At 38.3% G+C, this 13,258-nt stretch overlaps 1 protein-coding gene across 10 annotated transcripts in view; it reads right to left on the bottom strand.

The window, feature by feature from the left end:
* The window catches only part of camk2d2 (calcium/calmodulin-dependent protein kinase (CaM kinase) II delta 2), a 48,349-nt gene that overhangs the window by 31,863 nt on the left and 3,228 nt on the right, over window positions 1-13,258 (bottom strand). For all 10 annotated transcript variants that reach the window (XM_086081831.1, XM_086081829.1, XM_086081824.1 and 7 more), the window contains exon 2: window positions 11,680-11,774. In XM_086081831.1, the coding sequence (XP_085937957.1) occupies window positions 11,680-11,774 (95 nt within the window). The remainder of the gene's footprint in view (window positions 1-11,679; window positions 11,775-13,258) is intronic.

Genomic DNA, 13,258 nt, shown 5'->3' on the forward strand with positions numbered 1-13,258 from the left:
CCATTAGCGCTAGACTAGCGATGTTTTAAAAACGAAGCATGTTTTGTATTTAAAATATACAGTGGATGTAATTCTTAACGTTGTGTGTTTAGTTTTACAGTTAACTCCAACTGGGATGTCATTAAACAGCTTGAAGGACGCTTGGGGGGGCAACAGGAGAACCAGAATAACATACGCTACACACTTGCTAGTTGCTAATGCTACGCTAGCAAAATGGTGCATTCAGGGTACTTTCACAGCGTGGGAAACTTTGGTTTTCTTCAATAACGTTTATAACGTTTTAAGGGGAAAATAATCCGCCATTTGGCCCAATTGGCCGATTGTTTTGGCAGATGGTTTAAGGGCAATAATCGTCCGATTATGATCGGCGGCCGATTAACCGGTCGGACCCTAATAATAATAATAATAATAATAAACAATGCTTCCTGTCAGCAAATCTTAGACCATTGGAAAACTCGTTCATTACTCTTTTAGATGGTGCCATACTTATGGAACATGCATTTGTGGGATGAGTGGTAGACCTGTGGGTTGTGCCCATAAAATGTTTGCTACATGCTCTGCCAATACCAAACATCTTATTTTGCTGTCGGCATTGACTCTTTGAAGAACAATATGCTGGCAATTGAACAACTTATCCATTTGCCAATCAGGAGCCTCTGCAACATGTGGAAGAACCTTATACAGCCACAACAACCTGGCACCTCCCCCTCATTCTGGCCACACACTGCTGTGGGGTGGCATTCCATTCCTCAATAACATTTGTCGCAGGTCAGCCAACGTGGTTGTGTTGGTCACTCTCGCACAAACACAAGTGTTCATTGGGGTTGAGGTCAGGACTGCTGGCAGGCTTTTCCACCCACGCCACTCGCAAATTCTGGAGGGCGTACTCTGATAAACCCCGATGTGTGAGGGCGAGCCTCGTTATCTTGGAGGATGGAGTTTGGTCTCAGACTGTGGAGAGACTGAATTGCCACCAGTTGCAGAATCTCATCTCGATAACTATCTGCGTTGAGATTGCCTTCAGTGATGATGAGCCTCATTTTTCCACAAGATTTTACTCCATCCGAGCGGCAATCAGCACAGCCATGATTGGGGAAGCCTGGTATAAGATTTATCGCCGAGAAGTATTTTTAGAACAAAGAAGAAGGAACCAAACACAAAAGCATTATTTGTTTTACTATTTTGTACATTGTATTTTTATTTAAACTATTACAGGCAATTATGAAACAAGAATATCCAAAAGATTTTAAAAAGTTTATAATGAAGTTGCGAGGTTTGTTATAGTAAGTAAAAAATTTTTTTAAATGGAGCATCAACGTCAGCATCATTATCATAAAAGGTAAAAGTGGCTCTTAAAAGAGATGATTGAATCTCTTTAAATCGTGCTAAAAATGCACCATTTTTTTTGTAGGTTTTGTTTGAGCTAATCTAGGTCACTAAGGTAAACAATCTCTTAACAGCCAAATTCTCAAATTCAACATTCTTGCATCTGCAACTGCACTGCAGCAGTCTGTCATGCTCCAGCTGTGCGTGTGTGTGGGTGTGTGTGTGTGTGCGGGGGTGTAAATGCGTGTGTTTTTTCCCATTGCACATTTTTTTGTCGTACTTTGACTTCCTGTGAGTCCTTTGTGACCATATTTAGTGTGAGAGAAGATACAAGCTGACGTGATGTGTCAGCAAGAGTAAAACCGGCAGGAGGCAAAAACGCAAAGAGAAGCACAGCTAACACCTGGCAGAAGGAAGTACGGACTAATAAACAACCTGCAAAAATGCATTCAAGGCAACGTGGGGGGGGGGGGGGATTTTTCATAAATATATCACTGTCACATTCAGACAACAATCATACACAGATTAGACCACTATAAAGGCAAGCTTTCAGAATTGGCACCTACAGTATAGCAACCTGTGCTACTTGCCAGCTAATCAGACGGATGAATTATCCATCTTAACTCATTCACTGAAGCAACCCCCTTTGCTCCCGGCTGTTTTACTGGATTTTGACAGATTTTGCAAAGGCCCAAAGAAAATTGTGTTCTATTGCTATAAAAACATGGAACCTACCAAAAGAAAGATGAGTGTCTCTTCTTTCATTAGGAAAAAAAAGTTTCTGTTTTGCAGAAATTAGCATTACAACATAGCTAAGTTTTATCAATATTCACATTCCTGCTGAAAACACTGTCAAAAAGAGCTTGCTGCAACATGGCCCTTATACTCTGCTGCCACCTGCTGGCCGTTTTTTTTGGTAATAATTACCATTGCTTTCAAGAACCTCTTCAGGTCAGAAGTTGCATTAAAGCTTTATTTCTGTATGCTCTAGCATAAAAAACAACAACATAAAAACAAATAAATAAGTTTTTGGGACCATGGCAATATTTAAAATAGAACGTCTTTATACGTTTTTGGGGGCAAATTAGTTAAATGTCCAATCATTGCAAATTTTCCGCCACTTCAATTACCAAGTAGGCAAATGATAAACAAACGGCAAAAAAAGCATGCAACACACACATCAGGAAGCGCTTCCATCTAATTTAATTAACAGTTTAAATGAAAACGATGTTGTGTGGTAACTGCGACATCCTCTGCCTGCCAGCAGCTAAATAGTCCTCCTCCATATGCTTGCATCCTAGCCCCGCAGAAGCCGGCGGTTCTAATGAAACCCTGAGGGACAATGAAAAGCTGTCACTCTCCTCTAGTTCCCAATAGAGGGAGAATTATGAGACTGATTACTCCCTTGCTTTCTCTTCGGAGGAGAAACCAAATGTGGCTGGTGTCAGAGATAAAACTGTCCCCAGAGTACCATTGGGAGCCTGGTAATGTGCCGTACATATGCATCATACGCACGCGCATGCACATGTAGAAACACACACTAAATGAATGGTAAGAATCATGCAAACATACCAAGGAGACTTACAGATGACAAATGCTGAAAATTAACTCATTCACCGCCATTGACGGCTATATACGTTTAAAAAAAAAAAAAATTCAAAGAGGGAGATATTGTATGACGTCAAAACTATGGAGGACCAAAACTGGTATTAACTCATTCCACTGCCATTGACGGCTATAGACGTCAAAAATTAATTTGAACTATTCGTTTCACTTTTTTTTTTCACTTTTGTTAACAAGAGTATGAAAACCTAGGAAAAAAATATTGTACATTTCGAACAGATATACAATTTGTGATTAATCGTGAGTTAACTAGCGAAGTTATGCGATAAATTACACCCCTAATTTTTAATCATCTTTTCTTTAATCTTTTTTTAAAGAATAAAAGATGATTAAAAATTAGGGGCATCAGGCAATAATTTTTTTTTATTGTAATTAATCACATGACTTCACTAGTTAACTCACGAGTAATCACAAATCTTATATCTGTTCTAAATGTACAATAAAAAAAATCTAGGTTTTCTTCATCTTGTTAACAAAAGTAGAAAAAAACCCCGTTAAACTGAAAGAAATAGTTCAAATGAATTGATGGCAGTGAAAGAGTTAAACACATTATAATTCCAACACGAGAGACATTTTCACAGGGAAAACCAACACAATGTTCAGACACTCACCAGCAACAACATAAGGTAGACCTTTCAAATCTCATGAGATATAACGCAAGTGCTGAATATCAACCACAAAATATGATCTGGGTCTCAACGGATTGCGCAGGTGTAGCCATTTTTTGTCTCATGTCAATTTCCCTAACAAGCTTCTATTGACATCAAAATCGACCATCCATCCATCGTTTGCCTTCTACGAGACTCACTCTCAGCGAGGTGACAGTGCTATTGGATGCGTCGTCATATCTGTGTCCGTCGTCTATTAATACTTGATCACTCTGGACTGTTTGTGAATGCCGCCACACTCATAGAGTGACTGGAGATTTTAAAACTATGCAGCCACGTGAGACAGAGGAATACGAATTGTGTGATTGATTCGGGCAAAGGTTCAATGTTGTTTTCCCTTTAAGATCCATCAGTCTATCTGTATTCAAATCCAGAGTTAAAGCACAGGTAAAGAAGACCCACTTTGTTTTAAAGCTCCTCCTACGGGTGTGACATGTGATGTGATTCTAAGAACGCGGCAGTAAATAGTAAATACCAGTGGTCATGCCAATAAATCACATGCTTAAGTATGCACGGGATATGCGCATAACTATGCATGGTAACATGGTTACTACGCCATGTGATGTTATGGTAACATCTTACCATTAACACATTTACCTTTAGACAATGTAATGGCATTCCTGTGTCCTCTAATCTTTGTCATTTGAGCTCTTCTTTTTAGTTGTTTTTGTTGTACTCTATATCAGCTCCTTTATTAACTCATTCACTGCCATTGACGGCTATAAACGTCCAAAATTCATTTGAACTATTTCTAGTTTTTTTCCACTTTTGTTAACAAGAGTATGAAAACCTAGATTTTTTTTAAATTGTACATTTAGAACAGATATAGAATTTGTGATTAATTGTGAGTTAACTAGTGAAGCCATGTGATTAATTACAATTAAAAAAATGTATTGCCTGACGAGATGATTATCAAAAAAAATTTGGGGCGTCAAGCGACTCAAATTTTTACTAGTAATTAATCGCATTATTTCAATAGTTAACTCACGATTAATCACAAATTGAATATCTGTTCTAAATGTACATTTTTTAGTTTTTTGTTAACAAAAGTAAAAAAAAAAATTGTAACTAATAGAAATAGTTACAATGATTTTTTGACGTCTATAACCGTCAATGGCAGTGAATGAGTTAAGTACTATGTTCACTTGTGGTTTAAGGAGTTTTTGTCACTACTAAACACAACATGTTACACAGTGAACCGCTTCAGTACTACAAATTATTTAAAAGATCAGTGACAGTCCGATGATGCCCTTTTTATGAATTATCATGTGGTGTGACCTGAAGAAAATAACCTATTAAAGACTTTTATTTTGAAATACATTTAAAGACAGAAGTTTATATCATCCACAAGACAGTGAAGAACCCATGGGAGCAGCTATCAGGTAACTATGTAAGAAAGTTACCCTTTTAGCAACAGGTATGTAGTTTTTGTACAAGCAAAATAAATTATATATATATTAATTTTGTCCAAAAAATATATATTTCTATTCAAATTTTATTTGTGGGGCTAGCTAGCTTGTTTTGTTTAGTCATATATATATTAAAAATTTTGCAAAAATCTTGTCTCGTCTCGTGAACTCAATCTTGTGTCTCGTCCCATGTCTAAAGAATAAATATTTATTATATTAATATATCATTTGTCTGAATACTGCCTATATATCTGAGGAGTTTTGGACCCTACTAAAGCCGATATTAACAAACTAGGGATTGCACCTTTGTTACATGGTGAACCACTTAAGGTTCTAGAAATTATTTAAATGAGCCATGTGCAAAAATGCACAAAGAGCGATGCTCTACTCTCAGTTTGTGATTGAATCTCACAGTTGCACACTTAGATCCATCTGGCCGGACAAGCAAGCATTGAATGGAAGAAATCAAATCAACCTGGCTTATTTCGAAAGATAAAATCACTGTTTGTGTGTGTGCATGCGCGCGTGTGTGAACGAGAGAGAGAGAGAGAGAGAGAGAGAGAGAGAGAGAGAGAGAGAGAGAGAGAGAGAGAGAGAGAGAGAGAGAGAGAGAGAGAGAGAGAGAGAGAGAGAGAGAGAGAGAGATGAGAAAAATCAACATATATTTTTAGCTTGTACCCAGTGAGTCATTTGAGCCCCCGATCTCTCCCTATTTTCTCTCCCCCAGCCAACCCTTCTGTCTCTTCTCTTCCTCTTCCTTCCTTTTTCATTTCAGAGGCACAGTCGCAGTGGCAGAGGACAACAGACGATAACACAGAGGAGTAGAAGGAGGACCAATCTTTAAGTGATATGAATACTACTGAACATCGTTCAAATAAAATAATATTGGTTGACAGAAGAATTATTTACTATGAATGAGGAACATTTTTATAACAATCACAATGGTTTGTTCTGTATGGAGGACCACAACTGCCAAAACTAAATAAATGCAAGTGAAAATAAAAATGCATATAAAAAATATTATAAAAAAATTACATAAAAATATATAAATGGAAATAAAAGCATATATATATTTGTTTATGTTTTTTTTATTTAATTTTTCAATGATATTTTTTATATTTTATACATTTTATTTTCACTTTTATTTATTTAAGTGTCATTCATTTATTTTTAACTCATTCACTACCATTGGCGGCTATAGACGTCAAAAATTCATTTTAGCTATATTAGTTTCACATTTTTTCACCTTTTGTTAACAAGAGTATGAAAACCTATTTTTTTTTTTACTGTGCATTTATAACAGATATAAAATTTATGATTAATCGATTATTTATTTATTTTTATAAGTACTAATTTTTTATAATCTTTTCTTTTTTTAATTAGGGGCATTAGGCGATTAAAAATTTTAATTGTAATTAATCACATGACTTCACTAGTTAACTCAAGATTAATCTCACATTTTATATCTGTTCTAAATGCACAATACATTTTTTTCTAGGTTGTCATACTCTTGTTAACAAAAGTGGAAGAAAAAAAAAGTAAAACGAATAGTTCAAATTCATTTTTGACGTCTATAGCCGTCAATGGCAGTGAATGAGTTAATACCAGTTTTGGTCCTCCATAGTTTTGACGTCATACAATATCTCCCTCTTTGAAATTGCGGCCTTTTCATTATCGGTGTCTGCCCCACAATGCTTTGCAACATTTACACTTAAGTAAGGCAAATGTGAGACGTCTTCTTTATTGCCTGGACAAACAGCTGAGACAAGTTGAGAGGGTCACATAGCCAGGAAGTGAAGCCAGACACACAAACAAGGACACTCGTATGCATATAAACAAATACATAAACAGATGAGGCACTGCAAACAACCCCTCACGAGCAAATACGACGTGACAAAGGCTGGCAGACAGGGTCGCGGTGACACTGATGCATGCATAAGAGGAGAGCGCAGATATGCTGTGAGAAATATGGCGCACGCGCGCGCTCGTTGAACGCCGCTCACTTTCTCTCCTTGTGCTTCGTAGCCTTTGCTCTCTTATGCATTGACTTTTAACAGAATGCTACATAATCAGGGTTGCAGATGTGCATGCAAAACCAGAAACACAACACACACACTGTACACTGCATTATTGCTGCATTTCCTACAACCAATCCCACACTAAACCCCTTTCAATTCTTTATATTTACACACGCACTGAAATACTCGAGGAATAGAACACACACACACATAAACACACTGAGGTAATGGGTCAGGGTAGGTGGGGGTGGGCAGCCGTGATCCTGCCAGAGAGAAGGGAATCGGCAACGCAACTCTAGGGCTTATCGCGGAAAGAGGGTAAGACCATATCTGACACGCCAGCATGCCAGCTATGTACACACAAAATGGAGGGGGGGAAAAAGAGCTATAGTGTCCGTATGTGCGTGTGAGCTGAATGCATATGCGGCGAGGTATCCCTTTGCAGTTATTTTTAAATCTTTCCCAGCATGCATGTGGAGGATCAGTGATCCTGCTGCAAAGGTGTCTATTACCAACGGCGCACTCCGGGATCACATGAGCGAGCGAAAGAGCAAATTGTTGCGGAAAGAAAGAGGCGGAGTCGGCGGGGACGTTTGAAACATGGCGTGACAAGGGGATGAAGACAGGAATAGATGGTGACATGTTAGTCTTGGAAGAAATATGCAAATGGCAGGGAGAAAGGCAGGAACCTTATAAAAGGGACAAGAAGCACAAATTTGATGGTCGAGGAATTGAAAAATGATTTTTCCTGTTAAAAGGGAAACTGTGGGAAATGCGCAGTCTGCATCAGATCTGGATCTGACATGCTGCTTTTGACTTTACAGCACATACAAAAATGTAGATCAAAAATCTGATGATGTCAACAAAGTAGACGGTCCTTAGGCAAACAGATCTATAATAAGAGTTGATGAGTCAATACTGTAAATAGATCATTCATAATTCTATGGAGATTAATTGTGGCTTGCAGCATTTGATTCTGCCTCAACAATTTGGCAGTTTAAAAAAGAAGAAGTCAAGCTAAATTCATGCAGACCTGTGCTTTAAAATCAGGTTGATATATAAAAAACGATTTCCAATATTGTAGAGGTAATGAAAATACACACTGTTACACCTTGACTTACGCGTTGGATTTGTTCTGAGACCAAGCTCATAGCTCAATTTACTCTTATGTGAAATCAATACTGTCAGTCGAAATGAAATAAAACTCCAATAATATGCTCCAGGCCCACTTTTTAATAAAGAAAATTGTATTGTATAAAAACATAGTAAGAGAGAACGAGTAATCACTGGACATCGGGACTGCGATAAGGAGGAGGAGCCTATCAAGGCTTGCAACACAAAGTGATGGCACGTAACTAAAAAAAAAACCTCAAGTTCATTGTTGGCATCAATGCTGTATTACTTTTTTGAAGGGATTGGATGAGTTTTTACAGTGGAGTGAACCCCCACATATTTGTGGTTTGGCAGTCATTCATTCGCATATTCGCTGAATTAGGAATCTATCCACAATTGTTCGCTGAAAAAAAAAAGTGCTGAGGTCAAAGACATAATAACATACTAACATGGTCATTTACAATTTTCATGTATTCCTTATTATTGTGTGCAAGGACAAAAAAAGTTGAGTACTGTTTGTCTAAAGTGCTAAAGTCGTGTGTGATGTCAATTTAAAGAGTTATTTAGATTATTAATCTAGATAATAGCATTAATGTGAAGTTGGTTTGATCGTGTTAAGCAATCAAGCTAATGATTAGAGCATGTAACATTAGTTTATATGTATGCTAAAAGCTCCGTTTGAACAGCTTTTCTGCTATATTGTGGCATCTACGAGGAATTTCAAATCCCTTTTAGGGGTGCCGTCAACTATTCCAGGATTCTCTCTGGTCGTTGCAGGGTTCAGTCCATATCCCTTCACTGTATATAAACGCACTGTAAAGCTCAAACGCACTGCAAAGCTCTCGCTTGTGGGAAAGAGAGCTTCAGTGGCAGATGCAATTTTCAGCCATTTATGGAATGCCGGGAGAAAAGCAAAACACAAACCGGAAAGGTAATCAGCACACTCGCAAGCTGTCGGCCACAGCTCACGGCCAGACTCGCCAAATGTCGCATGACAACTCTTGAGGCGCCGCCCCGCCTCTTGCAGTTTTTCCTCCATAGGTTTGGCACATTTCTTGAAACTGAGATGACATTTTCAAAACACCGTGGACAAATCCCCCAAAATCACCTTACAATTGGTGCCAACTGAATGGCATTCCTCATTGCTTTCATCAAATTGCCAATGGCTTAGTACGTATCTCAATTTCCTCAGTGGATCTGTGCAAATGGTTGTGTACATTCAGCCTACAGTTAGCACCATGTGCCCACGTTTAGCACATTTTCCTAATGAATAGATCTTTCTGATCAAACTGGATTAGTTGTTTTTCAGTCTAATGGCTGTCCTCTCTAAAGCATGTCAGCAGGATTTCAGTGTGTAAGTCACAATATGCAAAATCATCTGTTCAATTGTCAAACTTAGTCCAGCATATCACAGGGGATCAGTGTAGAGGATGGTTGAGACATTCACGCCGTTTTTTCTCCTGCGACGTGGATGAAAACCTTTGGCCAAACAGAGAACAGCGTATGGATGGTCAAGAGGGGGAAGGCGACGACAGTGACTGCACAGTAAATTCTGTAAAGTAAATTTGACTCTATTTTGAGTTGGACCAAATAGACTCAGTTTTAGAATAATAGTTACACTTGGAAGAGTGTAAAATAAAGAAGTGAAAAATAAATAAATAAAAGTCACTGAAGGGTTGAGGAACCTGAGCTATGCCATTTCTACTGCTTTCTTAGCTCCAAGATGTTTTTGGTCTCTGAGTTATGAAGATTCCAGCTGACACGAGTGATATACTAGCACACGGCAGGAGCTCTGTGGCTCAGGGAGTTGATCGGCTGTCTCCTAAGCTCAAGGTTGTGAGGTCGTTCCCCAACCCTTGAGTGACTTTTATTTATTTATTTTTCACTCTTCCCAGTGTGAATATTACTCTAAAACTGAGTCTATTTGGTCCCACTCTAAATAGTCAAATTTACTCTAAATAATTTACTGTCTTACCGTAGTTGTTTTTTCATTTATGCTGTACGCTAGATATCATTATAGTTATTAGTTTTTAGTTTTTTATAAATATACAGAATTGGGCTTACACTTTCATTTGTTGTTCTCTACTGTAATGTGTAAGTAACTTTGTGTGAATAAAAAGTGTTGCACTTTCCTTGGCTGTGAGTGGAGTATGTCAAACCGCAAACTTTAAAAACTGCTCTTGTAAAAGTACCCCCCCCCTCCCCCCATCTAATGATTTTGACTTGTAGTGCTCACACAATGCCAAAGGGACGATGCATTGTGGGTGCATTGACTACTTGTATGACATGGAAATTTGATTTTGACACAGAGGTAAGCTGTTTTGGGAGAGATATGAATTTTTGCAGATGCTCCATTAGCAAAAGTGAATGCAGATGAGCCAAAGCAATTGAGAAGGATTTTCTTTGCTTGGGAAAGGAACTTGGAGTGAAGCATGTGTGACCAGTTTTGGGATAGATATGTGCTTTTGCTAATGAACTGAACAAATGTAAGTCTGTTTGGCCAAATGAGCTTGCAGTTTTGAAAATGTCATTTCAGTTTCAAGAAATGTGCCAAACCATGGAGAAAAACGGTAAAAGCACTTGCACGTACACAGACCCTTTGTACGGTATTGTTCATACATTTGATTAATTATTAATTTTTTTAAATTAAAATTAAAATTAATAAATTAATATTGGATAGATAGATAGATAGATAGATAGATAGATAGATAGATAGATAGATAGATAGATAGATAGATAGATAGATAGATAGATAGATAGATAGATAGATAGATAGATAGACAGCCTCAATCTTTCCACATTAGAATATATCAAGATTCATATAGAATTGTCTTTTTGTTGGATAGATATACAGTACCTTTGAAGGAAATGCCACATTTACAGTAATCTACAAGTACTTAAATTCACTGATATTACGAAATGGCAAACAAACTCATTGCATCATACCCTTTTGAACAGCGCCGTACCATATCGAATCGAATCGTAATCCCACTGAATCGAACCTTATCGCACCCCATGCATTGAGATACATATTGAATCGTCTTTTATCGGAGAGATTCACATCCCTCGTGTGTATGTACTGTACTGTACTATATGAGAGATACATATGCATGTGTATGTATGCCTAAGTCTGCAGGCAACCAGGCCAGTGGCTACAATTACAGTGACGGCTCTGAAGGAACTGGGTCGGCTTTGCGAGAGATCTGCTCCTGGGACGCCAAGACCAGCCAGCGCTCCGAATCGATTCAGAACACATGCACACTCACACACACGCGCACACAAGTAATATACTGCCCTTTTCTGCGCGCAAGTCATATAAAAAAAACATGATCAAGTGAAAATCACGGCGATTCTGTGTCTCCTCCTTCCCACAAACACACACTCGCTCTCGCTGAGAGCCGGAAGCGCCATCATCCAGGGGCTGCAATATTCACACTTCATGCACGCGTAACTCGGCTGCACATGGGACGTGTTCTCCTGCTCGAGTGCCACTGCGCATGTTTGTTTGTGTCGCTAGCCTACCTCTGGCAGAGAGCTTCTTGGTGTTGATGATTTTGGCAGCATACTCTTGACCAGAGGAGATCTTCACGCACCTTCTGACCACAGAAAAGGCTCCCCTGGACAAAAAAGTGTGAACAATGGGTCATGGAAGCGTCTGTTTTGTGAACAAGGTACAACAAGAAAGGAAGAAAAAGAGAGAAAAATATGACATTGTTTATGTTCAAAGCATGTGATAAACAGGGGGCATGTTAGTCGGCACAATGCAATGGCATACTGTAATCCGTAGCTTTCATCTTTGGTAACAGAATGATTGTATCGGACAACAAATAAACGGATAAGAAACGCACTTAATTATGACACAATGAAAAGCACAAAAACCACAACAATCATTTATCATTAGTAGAGGTGTCAGGCGATTGAAATTTGTAATAGTAATTCATCGCATGACTTCAATAGTTAACTCTCGATTAATCACAAATTTTACATCTGTTTTAAATGTACAATAAAATGTACAATAAACATTATTTTCTAAGCTTTCATACTCTTGTTAACTAATAAATAATAATAACAATAAACCAATAGAGGTTCTAATAAAACTAATAGGTTCATCTTTTAGTTATTCATACAGGAATTTCATAATAATTCTTCAAATTGAGTTAAAAGCATAAATATGTACAGTACTGTAAAAAAAACGAGTGTGATATTGATTTGTGTTATTGTTTTTCTGCCACTAGATGGCATATTTGACGTATATAAGACATTTTTCTTTTCATATTAACAGCTATCTAATCTTTAACATGATGATGATATTCTGCACATTTTAAAAATTCTAAAACACAACTTGACCCCAGTCTCCACAAATATATGCATTATTAATAGATTTATTACCGCTAAATTTGGACGTTGACATGTCAAAATTAACGCACTAATTTTTACAACCCTACTCATTATCTTTGCAAAAATATTTTTACTAGCTTCTCTCTTCTTCTATCGTGCTAAAATTCTGACAATGCATGACTCATGACAGTGCTAATATTATAGCATAAATGGACAGTAGCAAAAAAGTCGGGAAAAAATGAGAATTCAAGCTTCAACGGCAGCAGGAGAGATGGGTAGTTAGCTGTCGTTTTAGGTTAAGCCATATTTAGTCCGCCTGTCAAACTTTATGAAGCAGCCCTCAGCCGCCACAAGGGAGTCACCTCCGAGTCGGCTGAGTTAAAAATAAATCATTTACAGTCGCTTTTCAGCAACGCAAAGGTGTGCTTTGCAGGCGCTGCGCGGCTCGCTTCGTTTCAGGCACAAGCCGTCCCGGCGGGCGTAAAATTAGACCATTAGACCAGACAAAGGTTGGTTAGTACATGATTGCGACGAGTGTGAGCTGTCGTGCTGATTGGGGCAGATGTGTGAAGACCTCCAAAAAAAAAGTAGGTCAGCTATATTTGAGGGAGCTGCATCTCTAAATGCCGCCTTGGACAGGACTGCCTGCCTCAGCTCCTCGCAGCTCTACGCACAAAAAAAAGCATTTTGCTATTCATCCTCCGTCTCGGTCTGTGCACTTTCCCTTTTCCAATCCGATCTTTTCCTCCTGCGCAACTCAAGA

The sequence above is a fragment of the Leptonotus elevatus genome, chromosome 8, assembly GCF_054856555.1.
Source record: "Leptonotus elevatus isolate MCC_2025b chromosome 8, RoL_Lele_1.0, whole genome shotgun sequence".
In the NCBI taxonomy this organism is placed as follows: domain Eukaryota; kingdom Metazoa; phylum Chordata; class Actinopteri; order Syngnathiformes; family Syngnathidae; genus Leptonotus; species Leptonotus elevatus.